This window comes from Ambystoma mexicanum, chromosome 1p (assembly GCF_040938575.1).
Source record: "Ambystoma mexicanum isolate Mex_15411 chromosome 1p, UKY_AmexF1_1, whole genome shotgun sequence".
In the NCBI taxonomy this organism is placed as follows: Eukaryota; Metazoa; Chordata; class Amphibia; order Caudata; family Ambystomatidae; genus Ambystoma; species Ambystoma mexicanum.
The window spans coordinates 635,890,741-635,914,284 of record NC_090921.1 but is presented as its reverse complement, the minus strand read 5'-3'; the positions used below and the strand labels follow the sequence as shown (position 1 = coordinate 635,914,284).

At 47.3% G+C, this 23,544-nt stretch overlaps 1 protein-coding gene across 3 annotated transcripts in view; it reads right to left on the bottom strand.

Annotated features, from left to right (window-relative positions):
- LOC138577868 (excitatory amino acid transporter 5-like) overlaps positions 1–23,544 on the bottom strand; it is a 518,879-nt gene that overhangs the window by 25,683 nt on the left and 469,652 nt on the right. For 2 of the 3 annotated variants that reach the window (XM_069649661.1, XM_069649664.1), the window contains one exon: positions 7,197–7,296. In XM_069649661.1, coding sequence (XP_069505762.1) covers positions 7,197–7,296 — 100 coding nt within the window. Of the gene's footprint in view, positions 1–3,541; positions 3,907–4,499; positions 4,587–7,196; positions 7,297–23,544 lie in introns of those variants that run through there. The other variant, XM_069649663.1, reaches the window with a different exon arrangement.

Genomic DNA, 23,544 nt, shown 5'->3' with positions numbered 1-23,544 from the left:
GCTCCAGAATGCAAATTAATGAGAATTTACACAAAATCTCATACAGACACAAAGTGAAATGAAATGTATAACAAATTTATTGCTTGACACAGCTTGTTTTGCACCCTCATCATTTCTAATCACCCAACAATCACACTCAAATAGCTTATTAAAAGCATATATAATTTAAAGAAAAAACGTACCTTGTCCCATCACTAATCGCTTCCTGTTTTAAATGTCCTGCTGCCGAGACATGCTTAAAAGATGAGGCCTCACTGGGACAGCCTGTGCTGCCCTGGCTGACTTTGAGAGGAGAAAAGCATAGCAAGGGTGCCCTATGGGCATTTGCACCTTGTCCGACTGTTAAATCCACCTGTGATTGTATTTTAGGTTTAACAGATGTGCACTGTTTTTACTTTAATTGAAAATGCTATTTTATTTTCTTGTGTTATTTTCAAGGTTTCATGATCCATCTTCTGAGAGGCAAATGTTTATTTGTGGGGAACATTCCTCCAGTCCCACCCCGCCTCTCTGTCACTGGTGGAATCCCACAGTAAATAACTTCCATTTCCAGCACTGCCTAAACACCCAGCAGTTATATAATACTATTCAAACAAGACCCCCAATACACATGAGATATTCTGTTTGCATACAAAGATTGTTAATGGTTACTCCTGCAGTATGATGCTATCAAGGAAGTAGTCATCCGCTCATTTCATGAAACGTTCTGGCCAGGCAAGTTAGGCTTCCAAACAGACAAAGATACATACTATTTATGTCAGGGCCACACTGCTTATCATGCATCAGACGAAGATCTGAAGCTGGTCCATAGTTGTCATCCTAACCTCGATATGTTCAGGTAGGTTCTTGTACCAACTCGGTGAGGTGCAGTTTGATTCCCTACCCATAGCAAACAAGGCTCCCACATCTGGCCATGTATGCTTTCACTTAGGGAGCAAAACTGAAACCAGCAGGCATTGGTAAAGCCAACAGTTTAGGCTTTTGAATACACATGGGAAAGGCATTTGCCACCAGGCACTGCCATAAGGAGGGTACCACCTGGCAATAAGGTGGGAACATCTAGAAAATGGCAGAGTACCTAGGGATAGGATGGGCCTCATTACAACCTGTCAGGTTTGGACCGCGGTGATTCAGTGACGGTGTTAACAAAGTTTCTGTGTCCGCAAGGTTGCGGAAAGACCGTCCGATTACGTGCTGTCGGTCGCGCACACCACACGGACGCAGAAACGTTGTTACCGCCATCACAGAAAAAGCCGCGGAAATGGACATAGCGCTGCCACAAGTAGCGCAAAACCCGTGTCCGCCTCCGTCGCCACAGACACGGAACCGGAAATACCATGATCGCCAAAACAGGAAACAGAGAGGCGGCCATCATATAAAGCACAATCCATTGCCATCCAGAGTCAGCACAAGCAGAATCCACACTGTGAGAAGGCAAAAGGGACCACCAGCATGTCTGCCAGGATTCCAGCTCAGAGGCAGCGCAAACATCGCTTTAGTGAGGCGGAGCTAACTGTTCTGGTGGAGCATATAGTGGAGCATGCAGAGATGCTGTTCAGTGCCGATCAACGGCGTGCCACACAGCAGCGGAGCAAGGCAGTGTGGGCGGAAGCAGCACGCAAGTGCACCGCTGTGGGCGTGACTGTGAGGAGCATCAAGGACTGCCACAAGCAGTGGGACGACCTCAGGCTAAGGGTTCGGAACCTGATCTCCACACACCGCCAACGCAGCAGTGGGACAGGTGGAGGACCCCCTTCCCCACTGAGGCTGCAAGCATGGGAGGAGCGTTGCAGCAGTGTCCTCCACCTTGAGGGCATCCATGGGATCGGGGAGGCTGAGGCAGGAGTGAGCCCACCTGCAGATGCTGGTAAGTGGTGAAACTTGAATGCCACATGAGAATATGTTGATGGCATGACTGGGCCAAAGGACCCATTAACAACCCCCCGCCCCCCAAGCAGTGCATGACTGGGCAAAACGACCCATTAACAAGCCCCCCCCGCAAGCAGTGCATGACTGGGCCAAAGGACCCATAAACAACCCCCCCACCCCAAGCAGTGCATGACTGGGCCAAAGGACCCATTAACAACCCCCCCCCAAGCAGTGCATGACTGGGCCAAAGGACCCATAAACAACCCCCCCCCCCAAGCAGTGCATGACTGGGCCAAAGGGCCCATCATGATCCGTATGACAACCAATATCACAACAATGCATACCCCCAACAATCAGATGCATGTAACTAACACTATTGAATGATCAACCTGTATGATGCATGTGATGCACCCATCAGCCCCCACCACAACACTAATTGCATGTCCTCTGTGTCCCCACAGCCCTATCAAGGGACAGTGATATTGCACAACAGGCCAGGCAATCTGCAACGGTTCGTGTCCAAGCCACCGCCCCTGCGCAAGAGGATGCTGCCAGCAGTTCGGCGTCTCTGCCCCCAGTACCAACTGCAACAAATGTGCCAGCCATCACCACCAACATCCCCCGCATCTCCACGCTGCCTGAGGCAACACAGGTGCCACGGGAACCCATCATGCCCACCCAAACCAACACAGAAGGCACCTGCACTGCAGAAGAGGCGGTCTGTAGTGACAACAGTGCCCGGGCAGAGCACTCTGATACTGGGCCACAGGGGGAGATGCCCACATTTGATGACCTCGGATCCTTCCATCAGCTGGAGTTTAGCCCCACATCACTCCGAAGTCCCATGAGGTCACCCACCCCATCTATGGCAGAGCTTAATTCCCGCATGCAGCGGATGGTGGAGCAGCAGGCTACCCTCACCCAGCTGGTGGAGAGGCATCTTGAGGAATCTAGGCTGCAGAGGGAGTGCTACAGCACGTCAGTGCGTCGCCTATCAAGGTCCATTGGACGCTTTGCCAGCACTATTGTCACCCTGGCACGCCATGTGCGGGAGGGGAATGACAACACCTCCAGGCTCATAGAGTCCATGTTGATTGGGCAATGGGCAAATATTGCACGTATGCCATCTATACCTGATTCTGTGCCATCCAATACCACCACCCCATCCAGCTCCACTACTGCCAGTCCAAGGAGGCGCTCGAGTCGGCTAACGGGGCTCTCGGGCAAGGATGCACAGGCACAGAAGCGCACCCAGAAGTAATGGCATGTGTGTGGGGCACTGCAGGACACATGTGGACTAGAAGGGTTTGAGGGGTGGGTTTGTTTGGGTGGTGGGTGAGGTTGTTTTGGGTGTTTGAACATTGGGGCCTGGGTGGGGGTGGGTACATTTGGGTGGTGGGGGAGGTTGTTTTGGGTGTTTGAACATTGGGGCCTCGGTAGGGGTGGGTACGTTTGGGTGGTGGGTGGGCATGGGTGTACAGCTTCCCTAACCAATGCACCTCCTTCCCTGTTGTTAATTCATCAATATATCATCATTTGATATCAAAACATACATATGTGGACATCTATCATTTAATTTGCAGTACAACAAATCATTTATTGTCATCACCATGTCCATGCATTGCTGTGAATGTGCTGTGTCTCAAAAGTAAATGCGAATCAGTTCATCCCGTGCTCTTTGGCCATCAAGTGGACCCCCAGGAGGAGGTGGTGCCATCCCATCCCCATCCCCATCTCCATCCCCATCTCCATGCCCATATTCTTCATCTGCGTCTGGGGGCATTGGGATGTTCCTGCGCAGGCAGAGATTGTGCATCATGGCACATACGAGCGTGATTTTACCCGTCTTCACTGGTCTGTACAGCAGTGATCCGCCAGATCTGCTCAAACAGCGTAACCGGGCCTTCAGCAGTCCGAATGTCCTCTCAATCATTCCACGTGTGCGGACATGTGCCCTATTGTACGCCTCTTCATGCCTGTTCCTTGGTCTCCGTACAGGTGTCATCATCCATGGCGTGAGTGCATATCCAGCATCACCTACATGGGATGTAGATGGGGGGACATGTCAGTGTTTGTGGTATCATGTCTTCATCTGATGCTGTGCTATTGTGTATCATTGTTCATTCATGCATGTGTGCCATGCAGTGGTTTGAAGTGTTTATTGGCCATCACAGTGGATGTAGCCAAATGGATATTGACCTACATATTTACGTGCATGTGTACTCTGCCCTGCGGATGACATTTGATTGTGAGTATGGCATAGTGCAGTGATGTGCACACATGGCAGAGTCACTCCACTGTAAGGAAGTAGTTAATGCAGGATGTCTCATTTACAGGCATCATGTGCATTGGGAGGGCAGTGTTCCATTTGTGGGTGGGTGTTTGCAGTGGCACAAAGTGTATGGGACAGCGACAGTATCGGCTGTGTGTGTCATGTGGCAGGGTGTGTACGGACACACTGAGTTGACCTGTCATGTCTTCCTTTGTGATGTTTGGGATCCGCTGTCTATTTGGTTGATGGCAGGGGGGGGTGATGCATGTGCGGTCACAGCGGTACACTCACATTACTCATTGGCCTGGAGACACACACACCACTTCAAGAGGGTCAGAGCATTGTCAGCTGTACTCACCTAATAACCATGTGCTTTGTCCAGCATAGCGTTCCATGTACCGTGACAACATCGAATTCCGCAGTAACATTGAGTCATGGGTTGAGCCTGGGAAAGCAGTGTGTAATCAGTAGCGTGGCATCACATACCATCTGTACATTCAACGAGTGATACTGTTTCCTATTGCGGAACACCATCTCAATTGCACGTGGTACTGTCAGCACAATGTGGGTGCAGTCAACTGCACCTATGCAATTTGGCATGCCTGCTATGGCATGGAAGGCAAATTTGGTGGCAATGACCTCGGGGAGGGTACGGGGTAGGGCTATGTGTTCCGACACATGGCGCAATAGGGAATTCAGTACCTGTACCAGGATTTTTGAAAAACAGGGTTCTGATATGCCGTGCAGCTCACCGACCGTGTGTTGATAGGTGCCAGTGCCAAGGAAATGCAGCACAGACACAACCTTCAGGAGGGGGGGGGATGGCGGTGGGGGTGTCTATGTGGCTGCTGATGTTGTCCTCAATCATGGCAGTGATGTACAGGATTGTTGGACGGTCCAGCCAGTATAGTGTGTGGATCTGTCCTGGGGTAAGGTTCCAGTGTGAGGTCCTGATGCGTGGTATTGCAGGCTGCCTGCGGGGTTGTGCTGGCTGGACAATGGGGTTTGCCATAGGTGCAGGGTTGGCTGGTTGCCGCCTGCGCCTCCTCCTCCTCTGCGCCATTACTGCCATCACGTGCAGTGCTGCCTGTTGGTTGAGTAGGCCCAGTCCAAGTGCTACTAGAGCTGCTGCCTGCATGGTTCTGTGTTGTGTTGGGCTGGGTGTGGCACTTTTGTAGGCTCCCAGTGTGCTGCTGGGTCCATCTGGGCTAATTTGGTGCACCTGTGCCCTGATTCAGTTCAGCAGGCACTGTTTAACGTCATGTTCGCGGTGGTGACGGTACCGCCACCGTGATCATGGTTTTAACGCCATTTTTCTGGCGGTGTTTCCGTGTCCGCGCTTGTTGTGATGCTCGCGGTGTTTTGCATTGCCGGTAACGGAGGGGTTTCTGTGCAGGTGGACTTTACGGGACCCTTAACTCCGCGGTGGCGGTTGGGGGAGGTGCTATTTCCGGGGCCGCGGGTCATGATTGGGCGGATGTGGAAACGGCGCCGGTATGGTTTTACCGGCGCCGTCAACTCCAGACCGGTGTACTTGTAATGAGGCCCAATGTCATTGTCTGGCAAATGCCTGTGTAATACTTATACACATCTCAAAACAGCTGGCTTTGCCATTGCTTGTTTTAGGATCCCAGTACAAGGAACAGATATGAGGACACCCATGTTGATTTTAAATCTACTGGCTGAAAACACACATTAAGAGATTTTGTATTACAACAGGAGCTTATTAACTGTGGCAATTAAGTCATTAAACACTCTAAAGAATGGTAAGTTATAACACTAGCAGGCCCAATACAGCACAAAGTTTGATGTTACTTTGTGACAGAGCTAGCTCAAAGAGTATCCAAGAGGGTATGTTTCAGCAGGGAGGAGGCAGGTAGTTGGTGGGCATACCATACGGATTATCATAGCAATGGATGGGTCAACAACTAAACAAATCCGTAGAATGTGTGTCCCTCCTAACATCCTTTCTCCATCCTATCTGTGGCCTAATGCAAACGTTCTGGCTAACACCGAATAGCCTAATTCAAAGCCTTACATCAAATCACTTTGTACTACACCTCCCCCCCCGAATTGTTTTTACTACCAACTTTATTGTTTCACTTATACTCAATTAGTTGTTGCAGCAGAATATATACTTTGAATGTAATTGGTAAGAGCCGTCAGTGTGTTGTGATGGATGCAATCTCTGGATCAATCATAACCACTGGCATTGATTTGGTCAGGCTTCCATACCTTTGTTTTCAAATCAGCCTTGGCTTCCCTGCCACCAATGTGAGCAGCCCTGCCCAAAATGCTGTCCCACAAGGCCTAAAAATGCTTGCAGTGGTTCGTGTTCCAGTGAATAGAATTTGTCAGGGTCCTCAGCCGGTTTTGGACCTGGTGCAGAAATCTGTGTCCAAGCATCATCACCTGCCATTGTTTGTTTGCTACAGTTAACAATCTTCTTAAGCATGATGGGAATAACAGTTATATTGCCCACACATAAAAACCTACTTTAAGTATCTACTGGATACGTTTGAAAAAATAGCTACCTTGTAAATGAGAGTTTTGAAATGTAAGTAAGATGAACAGTGCAGTTAAAAAAAGTCACACAAGATCATGCTGGACAGTTGTAGGCTGCCTGCTTGTGCAAGTGTGCTACCTTACCTGTAGGTGTGAATGGCCCTCCATCTCCCAGGTAATTTCTGCTTTCATGGCTGTGGGGCATAAAACATGGGCCAAGGCAAGCAAACACATCTTGACTGGGCCCCCTGGAGTGCAGCCCCACAGAATGCTAATTGCTAAATACCACCTGCCTGCAACCACCCTATTTCCCTCACCACTGAGTCCCAATGGTGGTAACTTTTTTAATATATTGAGTATGGTTAAAAAACATTCAAACTTTTGCAAAAAAAAGGAAGAAAAAAACACCACAGACAAGGCCTCATTTCTAGAGGGGGCCAGGACTTGGCCTTGGGTGGGGATGGGCCCCCTGTTGCCGGAGCCGGGCCTGCAGGTACGGAAAGCCTTAGGACACACTGAGCACACTCCAGTGGGGATATACAACACATACCTTTTCTGGTAGGGCCGCAAACTCTCGTCGACAGATATGCGCCACAATCCCTGCTGCAAGGGCATCGCCAAGAACGTTGGTCATTGTGCGAAATCGATCCCTAGAAGGAGAATAGGAAAATGGTAAACATGTCAGCAGATCTACACACTCAGATGACAACTCATTAGAAGGTGGCATAGCTTTAAATGTGTTAGTGAAGAAATGTCCAGTTAATGTGAGGCATGTATAATGGATTCCTATGGCTGGGCAGGCTGGTGGATGCAGAGAGAGTCCATTATCATTATCCCTAGGCTCTAGCATGCAAATCAGATGCTGATGGTAATCCAGGGGGATTTGTTGGACGGAGTGGGCAAAGCATACTTATTTGTTTATTAATTTATTTATTTAACATTTGGAATGCGCTCTCATTGCCAAATGAAAGAAAATCCCGCGGGTTGGCAAACGTGCGGGTAAAAGTGTACCACTACTGTTACCGATCTGCCGGACATGGAAAGGGACCCTGGTAGCATGTTGTCCGTCCCCCCTCCTCCTACTCCAGCTCCCCCCCTGTTCCCCCGCAGTGTCATGTCACTTGAGAACTGGTCTGGCCCATTAAAGTATCGCGCGTGGGGGGGGGGGGTGACTTGTTAAAAACACTTTACAGCAGGGGGTTCAGGACAGAACTGAGCAGCCCCCCTTTCCCCCTCTACATTTGAATGCCGTCTTCTGAATGAACATCAGAGCGGCCTGGCATATGGTGAGGTTCGTTCACAACTCGAAATGTGCAGGAAGCTGCAGTTTGCGAGACTTTCCGAGCTGGCTGGAGTCAAAAGAACCCCATCTTTCCGTCTGTCTTCGGATTTTTAAGTTCCAGCTTCCATGCTGCTCTGTGTTAACACTCGAATGACCTAGCGTGGCTGTTAAACCTGTCCCCACCGGCAGTGCTTTCAGAATGTTGGGAAGGGCGGGGTTATGGGGCGTGCCCCAGAAAATCTCGCACAGGGTTCTGGCAGAACTGGGGGGCACAAGTGTTGAGGGTGACTGGCGCCCCCCGCGCGCTTCGCCGTAAGCCCCGGCCCCAAGAACACAGACCAACATGTCCGTCTTGGTTCGGGCTTCCTGGTCGCTCTGAATGCGGCCGGGAAACGCCCCTTTTATTTATACTGCACGCAACGGCGTGCAACGTCACGCCGCCGCGTGCGCGCCCGTCATCGGGCAGCGCCACAACAAGGATGAGGGATGAGCACATGAATTTGAAGAGCAGAGATTAAAGTGCAGTTCGGGTTCAAAGAAGACAGATGATTTAATATTCTTAAATGCCACACCAATTCCGTGGAGGCAGAGCCGGCCCCAAGTCTGCCAGAGTCCTGTGTGTCCGACCACTCCCTGCCCACCACAAATTCAGAACAACAGGGGGTTCCGTTCAATTGTTCGGTTGATACTTGTTCTAACAATATAACTGAGGCCCCTGCTGTTCTTGTAAAATGCCTCAGCCTACCTAAGGTGAGCAGTGACTGTGTTCTCTGTTCATGGTGTCATTTGTGAGACTCACTGAGGCAAATGTCTGCATATCACAAGGCAATACTCCTTTTGTCTAAAAGCGAGCAGTGATAGAGCAGCTTGCAGTCCCTCCCATCAGAATGTAGCCAAGAAAATGCTAATGATGGGCCATTAGTCACTGAATGGTGTGTGCCTGCATTCTGATGCAGTGTGGTGTGGGTGGTTGGTGTGCACAAAAGCCTCTCAAGGAGTGCTTGTGACTTCACACATTACCTTTCATAGGTGGCCTCCCTACTTTTGTCTTTGGCCTCCTCTGTGTTTGATTCCTGGGTACACCACTGCTCTGGACCCCCACTGCCGTCCTCCTCCCTCTTCTTCTTTTCTATTCCCTGCCCCCATTCAGTCAGGGACGCCATTTAAGGGATGCCAGGGGTCACAACTGCGACCCCCTGAGGTCTCCCTTGATACTCCTAAAAAATTAAAAATGTTAAAGTGTTTTTTTTTTTTTAATGCAAGCTCCTGGGCTGTGGTTCCTTGCTTCTGGAGTGGCTGGATTTCTTGTTCAGGCCTCTTGGGAAAAAAAAGAAAATTACAAAAAAGAACACAGGTTCCACAAGTCGAACACTTTCAGTTTCGACCCTAAATAAGAAAGAATAGGAATACCAAATAATTTGTCTTTCTGGAATTCCATACAATAATTGCTAGACTCATTAAAGGTTTATTTCAGGCACACTTCAGGGGGTGAGTCACTGATGTCTGTTATTAAACACCTCAACTCAGCCCTTCATGCTTCTGGGGTCGATAAATGAGTACCAACACAGGTTGGGTGATATTTCATGTATATTTGTTCTATATAAAGCGCTTAAGCATAAGTGCTATACCATGCATCATTATCATTTGCCCATGGACGTCTGCTTACATTCATAGTACTTTGGTAATATGGGCCTATACACACTGATCTTAAAGAGGTTTATAGTCAATAAGTCGAATGCAATAATTTCGAATGCCTTAATGTCGGATGCGAAATGTCAAAATAAAATGTCAAATTTTTCTTTTATTTTTTTTTATTTTTATGGGGGGGTTCCCCCCCAGCCACCTGTTTTTTGTCTATTAACCCTTTTTTAACTAACTAGACCCCTAAAAAACTATAAAATAAAAAACATAAATAGGAAAAATAATTCGACATTTTTATTTTCGACATTAATGCATTCGAAATGATGACTGCAGACCCTTAAAGATACATATGATGATGCATTCTTATATGAAATGCATATCACATTATAGTGATATCGTAACCATATTTTTCGCAGTGTACTTAGGAACAATGCTATGTGATGCCGCTTCCTGTTTTGTCAAGGGGTGAAAGGTTGTGTTCCATTGCTTCCCGTGATATCACTTTGGCGTGGGGGTCAAATAACATCACTTCCTGTGATGTCAGCAGAGGTCAAGGATCGTGTGAGGTAACTTCCGCTACCCCAGGCATTTTCGTGAAATGACATCCCTGCATTCAGCTGCCCATTGCCATAACGTCCATGGCAGCCCCAATGACGCAGAGACGTTCTGCCGGTGGTGTTCTGCATCCTGGAGGTTGTGGTGGCCTGGCGGTGGTGTTCTGCATAACGCCCTTCTGCCTGCAGCCTCCATTCTACAAACGCCCACGAATGCATTTCTTGCAGAGATGCAGATTCTTTTCTCAGCAATCCTGGCCTGAAGCTCAGCTGAATCAGTAGGTTTCACAAATGAACGTCAGGTACAATTCTTAAGCTCACCCATCAGTACATTGCTGATTGTGCAGATGCCCGGGACTGCTGATTGTGCAGATGCCCGGGATTTGGGGGCACCACACTTTTCAACTTGCTCTTGAAAGGTTTTCATGCAAACGCTTTTCCTGCAGCTGAATGGCTTTCCCATGCTGATAACTAGCAGAGAGCGCAAGGGGCAAGAGACTTCGAGATGGCAAGAATTTGCTAAGCTTTTGGTAATGGTTGCTTTTTTTGTAAAGAGAAAGAAGTTTAGTAAAACTGATTGGTTTGGCTCTTAATGCGAGCTTGATTTTATAAGATTAAAGGACATAAAAAATGCATAAACACCCACAAAATCTCAAAACTGCAAAACCTGCATGATAAAGAAACAGAACAAACAAGACTCTGGTTTGAATGATTAAGGATTCCTTATTGTTAGGCAGAAACCTGTGCAGTTCCCTCTGGGACCACTGCAAAAAGTTTAAGTCTACAGGAGTTAGCAGTAAACCCAATTGGTAGCAGTCTGTACCACCCAGATTTACCTGGTAGCCGTGGCTGAGCAGTCAGACTTCTCTCAAGACGAGTTAGGCCGTATTTGGAGTATACAGGATAGGGCAATTTACACAGTAGAACAAGTAGACACTGATCAGAGCTTGGGTGTAAAGATATATAATTATTTATTTAAAAATACATCTATGGAAAACACACTGGCACTAATATGACTGACAAACAACTTCAATCACAGTTACTATAAGTATATATCAATCCCATAACAATATTTTGACAAGTCTAGGTTCAACGGCACCACTTATTTGCAGACAGAGGTGAATGCTTTAACCTAGATGGCACTCTAGTATTCGTTAGAAAGTGAGAGAAAAAGGCAGGGTATGAAACCAATTCAGTACCAACACTTTTACGAAACAAATGCAAGGCAAGTAAGGCAGGGTCTGCTGTAGGTCAAAGTTCAGAGGCCAGGCCCACTTGGAGAGAGGCAAGGCAATATGTTCTAAAAGATACCACAGTGAAAATGCACTTCAAGTCTTTGTAGCAAAATGTCACAGAAAGGTTGGACCAGTTTTAGAACAAAAGTTAAGAAGGTCTGGAGGCGACCCAGTGGAAAGGTAAGGATTTAAGACACCTCACGCTAACCGTTTCAAGGGAAGCCAGGCGGACACAGTACCTTGTAAGTGAAGAGACAGCTCCGGCGGGGGCAGTTGTTCCTGGTGGTGGATGCAAGTCGGGGCTTTGCCAGAAGATGAGAGGGTCTCGTTGTCGAGGAAAAGTTGAAGATCGTTGCACCACCAGGGAAGAGACCAGCCGCGGAGTGCTCAATCACAAGGCACCACCTATTGGTCGCGGTACAGTGGTTAGTGGCTATCCTGTTGCCGGGGTGCTCAGCACGGGCAATTCGACCACTAGACGTCCTGGAAGCGAAGAAAATGCAAGGGACTGGTTGTTCCCACCAGTCAGGGGAAGAAGACTCTCCAGCAGGGAGATCTCCTTTGTCGTTGGGAAGTGGTGAGTCGGTTCAGCAGGGCTCCACCGGAGGTGTCATCGTTGCAGGTCGACTCAGCTTTACCCTCGTCGGATTCTTAGGTCCTATGGCGACTTCTGAAGTCTCAGTCCCAAAAGCCCTGCTTTTATGCAGAAAACCCCCATTCATTCAGCCTAGCTGTCAATCAAACACGCTAAGTGGTGAGCGGGGCGGCTCACTACTTGAGCCAATCACATCAGAGTGCGACTTGAGTTGGCAAGGCAACTCAGTCCAGGGTGCCTAAACCCCCTCCCACACCCCCTGTGGTACCCAGACAGAATGGCACCACTCTGGAGGGCTTCTGTGGAGAAGCCCTCCAAAAGTGGAACAAAGGGCTCAACCTTTGGTTCGGAGTTACAGAGGCGAACACATACATTTTAAAAACCGAGTTCTGGCAGAAAATACCAACCGGTGGATTTATTTAAGACAAATAGACCGGCGGTATGTTAGAGACTAACGTGAAAAAGTATTAGCCTCGAACAATGGGAAGAATCCCATAGGAATATATTCGCGGTCGAATATAAAAAGTAGTATCCACTGCCACCAGCCAAAACTCGACGAGGGGGGACGGGACAGTGCCCCCTCGAATAACAGACCCAGGGGTAATTAAATAATTACCCCTACCAGTATGTCCACAATAGGATGGTTTGTACTAGTTCTGTTAGTAAATTTAGGTCTAGTAAAGCCAATGGTGACTTTACATGCCCTGGGAGACAGTAGTCAGTCCCAGGGTATGGAGTCTATGGTGGGGATCACCTAGGACACCCCAGTGTTACGGCACAGAGGGTGCGGTGTAACACACATAGCAAAACACATGAGGTTCTATGGAGTAAAAGACCCGATCGCCCATAGAACACATTGACATTCAAAGAAATCATCCACATTCATGTCCAAGAGTGGGAGGAAAAGAGTCTCACTCTTGGCAGGATGAAAGAAACAAACTCCAGAAATCCAGCAAAGCTGCTGGGGGACTCACTAGGTTAGGAAATTCAGCCTAAACAGAGAATTCTCCCTAACACTTATTACTCAGACTACTGAAAGATAATTAATGTATTGGCTTGTAAAACTCTGCCTGACACAAACCCTGAGACTAAGAAAGTTGAGTTTAAACAGGTTGCTTAGAATAGCGGGCACGGATAATGGTTCGTGATGCTCAAGAACATAAAGTTTATTCGTAAAAGCTGTGCTCGTCGTGCTTACTGAGTACCCGACAGAGGTACATGTTGCATTTCCGGAACCTACGGTCTATTGGTAATCCTCATCACATGCTATTGTTTGGGAAATAGTATAAGGGAACATTACACCAGTTGTGTCCCTTCTGTTCAGCAATCAAGGTCCTCAAGAAGTCCCTATCTTCAACCCCCTAGTTTTGCCCCGGAAGCTTTTGGGTTTTTAAAGAGGTATTCTGACCAGAGTGCTGTAGTTGTGGTCTGTGTTGCAACATGACATTTTAGGACCTTGATCTGTAGTGGAATTGCCAAGGTTTGCACACACATTACATTCAAATGGGGAATGGTTTCCACCCTGAGGCACAGCATATGTCCTCAACCCTGCTTCTGAGTGACATCCATCCTTAATCACTCCAACTAAGGCCACTTGGAAATAAGCTTCCCCCATCCCGCGGCTGGAAACTTTAGCAAGCTCTACCAATGTAGTCCTCCACATCAATGGTTGAATATGTCAAATGCTGCTCACAAGACAAAGAGTTTAAGAACTGTAGACTGATCCTGGCCAAAGGTATTGAGCAAGTTCACATCTAACATGGTGAGGGTAGTGCCTCCACTTGCCTCAAAACAAAACCAAATTGTGATGGATTTGCTCAAGCAAATGCTTTAACCACCAGAATTTCCACAGTTTGCTTTTGGGATCCTCAGAGGTAACAGGCTGCCCTCTAAGGTGATAGCATGCAGCTGATTGGTGTGTACATGCCCGCCGTCCATCCCACTGGGCCATTTTGAGGTTTGATGGAAGACTGTGAGGCAGATTGTTATAAGGTTGGTGGCTGGAGGTAGGAGAAAAAGGTGCAGCTGTGAACAGATATCTGTGCGAGGCCCGCAAGGGCTTCTGAGCATTTCGCTTATCTTGGGATTTGACATGTAAATCAAGATTTTTGAGAGCGATATCTCCAATTCACTGAGCGATTCCATTAGTAGTCCATAATCTGCAAGCTCCGGAAGAGTGTCATAGATACATACAGTATGGTTCCTAGTTTGTGGGGAAGGCAGCAGGAGAATATTGGAGGCAGTGTGGCGTGAAGCACAAGAGAACAATGCAGTTGAAGAAAGCGTGAACAGGCCCCTGATGGATACTATACGAATGGCGGATGCATGTGGATCAAGTAAGAAGAACATCCTGGAGAGAGTGACAGCACTTGGTTTGTCTCACCACTCTGCAATGGGGGAAGTGTTGTTTGAACTCTTAAGGAGAAGGAAGGGTCACACTAGGATGTGTCTGGCTTGGTTTGGCACAGCAAAGCGTGATATTTTTATTTTTGACTGAGGACTTCGCAAGAGCTAAGACTGTGAAAACTAAGGTATGGAGTGACAACAGGAAAGATGTGAAAGATGTGAAAGGCGTGAATGTGGAAGTGGGAGACTACGTGAGAGTGAGGAAGGCTGTGATGAAGAGGAAGGGCGAGGCTCTGTCTGGGGTGACTGTGGGGGTTTTCAAGGTTCTGATGGGTGCAGTGCACCTTGAAGGTGGTCACGTCTGGTCGGCATCTTGCATTAAATAGGAAGAGATGTGTTGAGGTCCTTCGAGCAGAGAGGCTCCCTTCTAAGGTGGTAGCATGCAGCTGATCTGTGGGAATGTACTGCCGTGCAGACCTAAAGGCCATTGTGAGGTGTGATGGAAGGCTGCTGAGCAGCAGATTCTAAGGAAGGCAGCTGGAAGAGAGGAAAAGGTGTAGCTGTGAACAGACCTGTGTGCAAGGGATTCTTACCATTATGCTTATTGTTCATGAACAAAACTGAAATAACCCACCAATGGGTGTTCGTGCAGTACTTCACATCAGATGCTTTCCATGCTGTTCTTATTTACTTGTCTCTGTCATTTTGGAAAAGGACTAGGCCTCAGATTTTACTGTGCAATTATGCAACATGGGATACAAATAATTTTATTCATATGATAAAATGCCCATGTGGCATCTATTGTGTTGATCAATTTACATGTCCCTGTAAATTACACTGGAATGAGCACAGATCAAACATAACAACAAGGGACATGAGCTCAACAGTATCAAGACATTTAATGGTGAGCCAACACAAGATAATACAGATCAGGTTCAAAATCCTGGAAAAAGTAAAGAAAAACGGAGCGCACAACAATCTTTCTAATAAACTGGACTGTAGAGAAACATTCTGGATTGACAAACTCAATGTGATGGCACCTGGTGGAATGAATGAGGATTGTAACTTTCTATGCTTCTGATACTAGAGACACTTAGGATGAGTGATTCTACGTGGGGTCATTCTATAACTCAAGGACATTTACATTTTGGATAACCATGAACCATGCAAATATGATTTGTTCCCCCTATCTGCAACAAATTATTCAGATTGAATGCTAAACAAAAAGTAACTTGTGGCTCTATTGTTTAACTGAGATATTTACCTTAAAACTTGAACACAGGATTTCACATAGTCTTGTATTTGTCAACTACAAGTCATGAGATAGGTCTTTACGTCCGGATATATCTAATGTAGTAGAGGTTACATATCGTTGAACACCTGTATATAACTTTTTGCCACATTTACTTGGCAGTACTATTTTGACATGTATAACAACCAGTAAGGTAACGGTTATGGAATCTAATTTATAGAATCTGCAATGTACATGCACACAGTGGAACTGATATGGCCTCCATATCCTATGCACCATTGGTTTAGTATAATTTCACTATTATGTTTATGGATATGAATGTTTATTTACATAGCGGTGTGTCACATTGATATGCAGTACTATTGTTACATGCATAATAACCAGTAATGCTGTGGATTTGGAATTCACTTGAAATAATCCACAATGTAAATGCATATAATGGAACTGATATGGCCTCACTATCCTGTTGGTTAAGTATCACATCTCTATTATGAATATGGATAGGACTGTTTATTTACATAATGTCCATCATACAATGCCATCTGGATGTGGATGATGTCACACGCCCATGACCTCATTGTGTCTATGGCATTATCTTGTGTATGTGTATTGTGTCATTGTGTAGGTGCGTTCATGCGGTCTTCCAGCATTCCATAAAGGTCCGGTCAGACAGACCAAACATTTTTTAGCTGTCTTAATACCAGTCATTGAGGATGCAGCCTACTCTTTAGGTAATCCCATGTAGCATATGGTTTTCATAGGTTGATTTTGGCGATTGGTTTCTAATAATTTGTGTGACTCATCACTATGATTATTTTTCACCAATAGGTGCCAGAATCTACATCCTTGTTAAGTTGGAAGTGAGTGATACAGTGGTTCAGGTAAACGTTATTTACCTTGAGCACTTTGGCACTCATAACACACTGTGATTAAACTGTTCTGGACATGGCTTCAATGTATTTGTTTATTACTATCCATGCAGTGATGACTCACTTGAACATAGGTACAAATGTTTGATGAATATGCAATATGGATTTGTATCAGACCAATTTTATGTAACTGTCATGATGCCTACCCCCGGGCATCCAGACCAAGTCCATCAACCCCGGAAGCAGGCATCATGTTACCCAGAGAAAGCCCAGCAACCCCTTTTAGGGGATATATGGGTACAGTCCTGGCGTCTATGGCGCCAGGCTCATATGGGGCATCAGTCCTGGCGCCATAGGCGCCAGGCTCATATGTTAAAACATACCTGATGCAGACCGTGCTGCAAGAGATCCAAGCCCATGTGAGGCTTGGAAGGGACTACTTTACCTAGGGACTATTTTGTTACTCGGGTGTGGTTGTTGAGGAATACTTACCTGGGACTACTTTGGAGGCTATTTAAACCACACCCAAAGAGCAGCACACGCTTCGCGTTATTCTGCATCCTGCAGCGTAATGCTCACCGTGCCTGCAGTCAGCATCCAGCCTCTTGCCACGCCCGCCTCGAGTCCAGAGCGCCTAGAAAGAAGGGAAAGAAGAAGAAAGGTTAGAACAAGAACATTATTGGGTTTCTTACCTGATTCCGGATTCATCGTACCTTTGAACCAGAAACAGACTTTATTTTGAACGCGTCGCATCGCCAGCAGCAGCGCCGCGCCATACTCACCGTTCCTCGTAGCATCTCTACGATCCGGCGCTGTCTCCATCATTATGTTGCCGCATTCCAGCACCTAAGGGGGACAAGAAAACAAGGTGAGCCGAGGGAAAAAACAAGGACAATCTCTTGCCACCATATACTTACCTGATTTTACCGCCGGATGTATTATTCACCAGCACACCAAATCTTCTTACGCTGCACCTGTAAGAAAAGAGAAAGCAGCGAGTTAAACCTTGGCATCATTTAACGGACAGTGTGGGATAACACAGACTCTTACCTGAACGCTTTCAGCTGCCACAGGACGATCTTCTTTTGGGTCTAAGCTGCAAGATATACAAAGGAATTGGACAAGAGTGATTATTCAGACATTTTTGAACTCTTAAAAACTATATACTTATGGTCCTTCGCCAGGAGGTTTGGAGCCAAGATTTGTCTAGAACTCTTCCAATATCCTCAAGCCAGTGAAGTAACTGGCCATCAATGCGTCCCTGCGTTCCTCGCAGGATGGAGAGCTCATCATTCAAAACTATAAGGTGAGCTTAGTCTATATTTTTTAATTTCATTTACTTCATATGATGGATGTTCACATATATATGTTTATATGTGTATATGAATTTATGGATTCAGTTTGTCCTGTTGACTGACACCTGTCCGAAATGCATTGGCAAATGTAATATACACTGTGTCTGTTTACTCTGGATGGAATTTGCACATTAACAGGCCGATTCATGGAATCAATGTGCGCGGAAAATCGCAGCGCAAGCGTGAAAATCGCAGCGCAAGTGTGAAAATCACAGCGCAAGCATGCCAAAGCCACGCACATCGATTCATGGAAGTCTGTGCGCGTGTAAATCCTGGGATGTGCGTTAAAATCATGGGTGGCGCACGCGGGCGTACAAGTCATAAAACGGCGTGCGCTACACGCACAACGAAAGCACACATAGCGCAGCGCACACAACAAAAGTGGGCAGAACATGGGGCGCAACACACAGAATGGGGAACAACGCGTGAAAATGTGGGGGAAGTACAGGAGGTAAATGCTCGCAACCCCACACGCGCGCCTACAACACGTTTTCATGGAATCGAACAAGGGAAACGCGTGCGCCAAAAAAGACGCGCTAATCCAGAAACACGTACGCCAGCAGGAAGCAGGCGTACGCGGCCTCGCGCAGCATAAAAATGCGCACAAACAACAAACAAGCTCAGACGGTACGATGTATATACCGTTCCTTGCAGCAGTGGTCGTGGGACACCACAGGAGGAGAAGGAGAACAGCCAGGCCCCAAATTTTTACACCCAGGACCAGCCTTTTGGGATGCCTGATGACCAGGTGTATGAGAGGTACAGGTTTCCACCACACATAATACTCGACCTGCTGAGTGAGTGGGAGGATGACCTCACATCACCCACCCTGTGCTCCCAAGCACTGAGCCCCTTGGAAAAGGTGCTCAATGTACTGCACTTCTTGGCCACTGGTTCATTTCAGCGAATAAGTGCCATAGTGGTGGGGGGCGTCACATGCCACGCAGTCACACTGCCTACACCAGGTGTTGGCCATCATGACTGCACGCTCCTCAGTCCGCAGGCACATATACATGCCCAGAACACCTGCAGAAAGGCAGGCTGCCGTCCAGGACTTTTACGGGGTGGCACACTTCCCCAAAGTGCTAGGTGCCATTGATTGCACCCATGTGGCTCTACGTCCACCCAGGGCAACTGAGCACATCTATAGAAACCGCAAGCACTGGCATTCCATCAAAGTGCAGGTAGTATGTGATGCCAAGGGAATCATCACCTCAGTATATGCCAACTATCCAGGGTCCACCCATGATAGTTTCATTTTCAGAATGTCACCCCTAAACCGGGACCTATAAGCTGGGCGGCATGGCGATACATGGCTGCTTGGTGAGTATAAATGCCTCTGTACATGCATGCATGTCAGATACTGAGTAATGTCACAAACCCACTAATGATACCCATCATCACCTCCCCAGGGGACAGTGCCTACCCTCTGAGCACCCACATGATGACGCCAATTCAGAACCCCACCACACCACCTAAGGTAAGATACAACACAGCCCATATTGCAACCCGGGGCATAGTGGAGCGCACATTCAGAGTGTTCAAGTCACGCTTTCGCTCCCTTGACAGCTCTGGTGGGCAGCTGCTATACGCGCCCCCAGTAGTGTGCAGGATCATAGAGGCAGCAGGTGTCCTGCACAACAATGCAACCCGCCGGGGCCTGCCGGTGGACATGGTGGTGCCCCCACATCCCTAACCACATGCACGGCTGCTGCACATGGGAGGTGAAAGGGCACGTGGTGAGGCAGCCCGTACACAGCTGGTGGCTAATTACTTCACCTAAAATCCTACCCCTGTGGGGTGCACACAGCCCTGGCACATACCAGCTGACAATCAATGATGATGACATAAGGGACAGTCAACTGTCACAACCATACCAGCCTGAGATTGGTCACCTGGAAGTGTTACATTTGTGCATCCCTACCTACTTAAATACAACCAATGCTGAGTGACAAAAAGCAGACCCTCCAGCTTATTGCGATTTTGCGATCCCGCAAAATGCCGCGAAAACGGCCGTTTTGCGCAAAATGCCGCAAAAATGGCCGTTTTGTGCAAAAACAGCATCTTTTTAAAAAAAAAAAAATTTTTTTTTTTTTTTTTTTTTTAAGTAATCTGCAAAAATTACTGTTTTGAAAAAAAGAATCCTCAGGGTGCCAGGTGCTCAACTTTTTTTTTTTGTTTTTATTTACACAAGAAATGAAATCACTTGCGCCCCAAAAATTGCAGCCCAATCCACAAGGGACACATGAATGGGCACATTTTATATGCGCGCCCATTCAGATGGCCTTTTTCACCTCCTTGATCAAATAAAGTGGCGTTTCTGTCAATTTAAAAGCACATCCCGCATTTCCAAGCAAGATGCACTTTTAAATGTGCAGAAATTGTAGGCAACCCTACGCGCACGGGATGTGGGGCTGCCACTGCATGACAGGGTCTTTCCTGACCCTGTCATGCATTTCTTTTAAGGTATGAACCGCTGCTGAGTCGCTTGCATTTCTGTTCCTCAAACAGGATAAAAATGCATTTTTTGGGTCACATTTTACAGCGGCAGGCACCTAGAGTGCCTGTCCCTGTGAAAGGCGCTGGGAGCTTGCAGAACACTGTCGGGAGAGCGATTCTATTCAAAGTACTCCCCATTTTGATGACAAAAATCTATCGAATGTTACAATTTGACCAATTACGTGCAGTTCTATTCGATCGATTTTTATAAATACTGAACATGTGTTGCGGGGGTGTCACCCGCTCCCCTTGTTTAGTATTTTTGGTCTAGGGTGGTTGCAGAAGTGTTTTCCCCTTTTTCCTCAAAATTGGAGGCGGGGACAGAAAAAAAAGGAAAATAACGAAAAAAGGACCCTGCAGAGTCGGATCCGACCCGCGTTAGAGGGACGGATCCGACCCGCGTTAGAGGGACGGATCTGGCACCGCAGGGTTGCAGGGGAAGCTGCAGCGACCAAGCGGTTAAGTAGGGGAGGGGGTCGGGTGGTGGTGAAAGGTACATTTTGGGTTGTTTGGCTGAAGTGCAAATCAATTTGCAGCAAAATTGACTACGGTCAATTCCGCCGCAAATAATTACACTTCGTTCAAACAACCCAGAACACCATTTAAGGCAGCTGCCAGCGCACAATTTGCGCTACAGCTCAAGCCTGTGGAAATGCGCCGGTCACCTTTGAGAATAAGGTGACCTGCTCATTTCCAAAAATGGGTTGTCTAAAAATAGCATATCCTCCGTTCTTTTTTTAAATGCCCCCTCATTTGAGGAACTGGGACAAAATCTACATTTAAAAAAAAATAATAAAAATGGTTACACTATGAGAGAGAGGGAGAGTGATGGGTGAGATGTGAAGTGATGGGCAAGAAAGCAGAGGAAGAGCAGTGGGTCAGAGGAGGAAGTGCTGCACAAGAGAGCAGAGGAAGCAGTGATGCGGTGGGCCAGAAATCTGAGAGCGAGCAGAGGTACAGAAAGTAGAGGAAGCGGTTGGCCAGAAAGAGGCAGTGTGCTGCAGATTTGGAAAAAGGATGAGGGAAGAATGTGATAGAATGGGAGAAAAGATACAAGATGCAGAAGCAGCACAAAAGAATGAAGGACTGTATATTGAGGGAGGAATTGTAGAGTGTAAGGTGTGAGTTGGGAGTATGATTTGGAGTGTGGCAGGGGCTGGGCAGTGCAGATTGTGACTTGACAGTGTGACATAGCACGTGAGTATTTGTATGACAGAGTGAGAGGTTAAGGAATGTAAGTTATGATGGAGAGTTGGTGAGATGTTTGTGGGTGTTTGGGGGATTGGAGAACATAGAAGGGGAATATTTTCAGCATTACAATTGATAATGATCAATTTAGTTAATACTATTAAATAGGCATGAACATTAAACCAGAAATGTAGCCAAATCAAACACTGTTCTGCCAAGCCAGAGACATCTGGGACTCTTCCTATTAAATTAATACAAAAGACACATAATAATGATACCCTGGCTCTCTTCTAGCCTTGCACTCTACCTATTTCCTGCAATGTGGCAATCTTACACCCTCCAGTTAATACAAAATGTCCCGCAAAAATGCCGCAATAAATAAAGGTTTGTGCCGCAAAATTTGCCATTTCATGCCGCAAAATTTGCCATTTCATGCCGCAAAATCCTGGAAGGTCTGAAAAAGACACACATTCATGCTGCATGAATGACTGCCCCCTTGAAAAATCCTACATGAAAATAGTGCCATGTCGCCCAACCCCTCCCCATCTCAGCTACCCAACACACCATGGCATGTCATGCAATGTGAAAGCAACAAAATGAAAGCACAACATATGACACAAGTGTCACAAAGTGCACTGTTCCAAATGTAAACAGGCCACAGACAATATGCTCCCAGTAATCAATAAGAAACAGCACACATGAACAAATACTTACCAGCAACACTGAACAGCAACACAGGATGAAACAGTGTCAAAATACGACAGTACAAAATCAAAGTAGTGCAAGTCTCACAACCTGACTAAGCCAGAACATCGACCCCTTCCAACTGCAGTGTGTTGCTGTCAGGCAAATGTGTCAGTGTACTGCATACAACATGAACTGCATCTGCAAAGGAGACGGCCTTGTGAAGACATGAAGAAGGTACATGTGAATAAGGAGAAAGACATAGATGTACAAGCACATATCAATACACCATGCAGTGTTCAATACAACAACAATCCCCACTAGGGATGTACACACAGTTTTGACTACAGACTGCTCACACAGCTCATGGGAGCCCAATGTCACTGTGTAAGTTACTGTCACTTGGTCACACCCTTTGCAAGCCCATGGAAAGGGGAAGCAGGAGGGGTATGTGTGTCAGGAACCCAAGCATCTAACCCAAAGACAGGACAAGCCTGCATGTGCCCAGCTGGAATACACAGTGGATGCCCACGGGAGCCACACAAGGCAGTGGCCACCCTATCCATTGCCTGAGCCATCATTTCAACCGATGCTCCCTGTTGTGGTGCTATACCGTACATGGGTACATGGAGTTTTCCCATACAGTATTGCCTGGTGGCGTACGGCCACTGCGTCGGCGGCCACCACGCCTGTTTGGGGCAAGGCGATCTGCACCTTGCTGTGCTGGCACTGCCTGAGGCTGCAGAACTGCATTCCCCCTCTGATCTGCTGGCCCAGGAACAGGATCAGATGTTGTGGAGTGTGACCCTGCATCCGTAACCGCCAAAGCCAGAGTTACCAACACTGACATCCCCATAGAGGGGTCTCCCCCCGGTGCAGGTGGGTTGGACAGAACAGCATCCCTCCCAGTAACACTCACCTGCGACGCCACATATGTCTCACTGTCCGATTCAGCACCTGAATCATAGAGGTCTGCGGAGGTGCACCCAGAGACACCCCTGGACAGTATGGTCTGCAGGAGGATTGGGTTTTCACCCACCACCACCCCACGTCCTCCACTGGTGCTCGGTTGTGGCTGAGATTCCTCCTGGGTCTGCACCATCTCCTCCACCTCAACAGCATCAAGTGCGTCATCACCTGCATAAACATGAAAGACAACAAATGGAAACAGGCATGAGCACCATAGCACACACATAGGCCTGACAAGCCAGAGAACCAGTACATTAATTACACATGTCCCACATGACTATAAGCCTGGCATGCATGCACTGTCAATGAGTTGGAAGGGGAGGCAAAAAGCAGACACTGAGGACTCCAAGATGGAAAAGCAACACATTTGCTGCATGCTGAATAGCACTGGCATCACACATTAGCCTGCGAGTGGCATGTCCAATACAC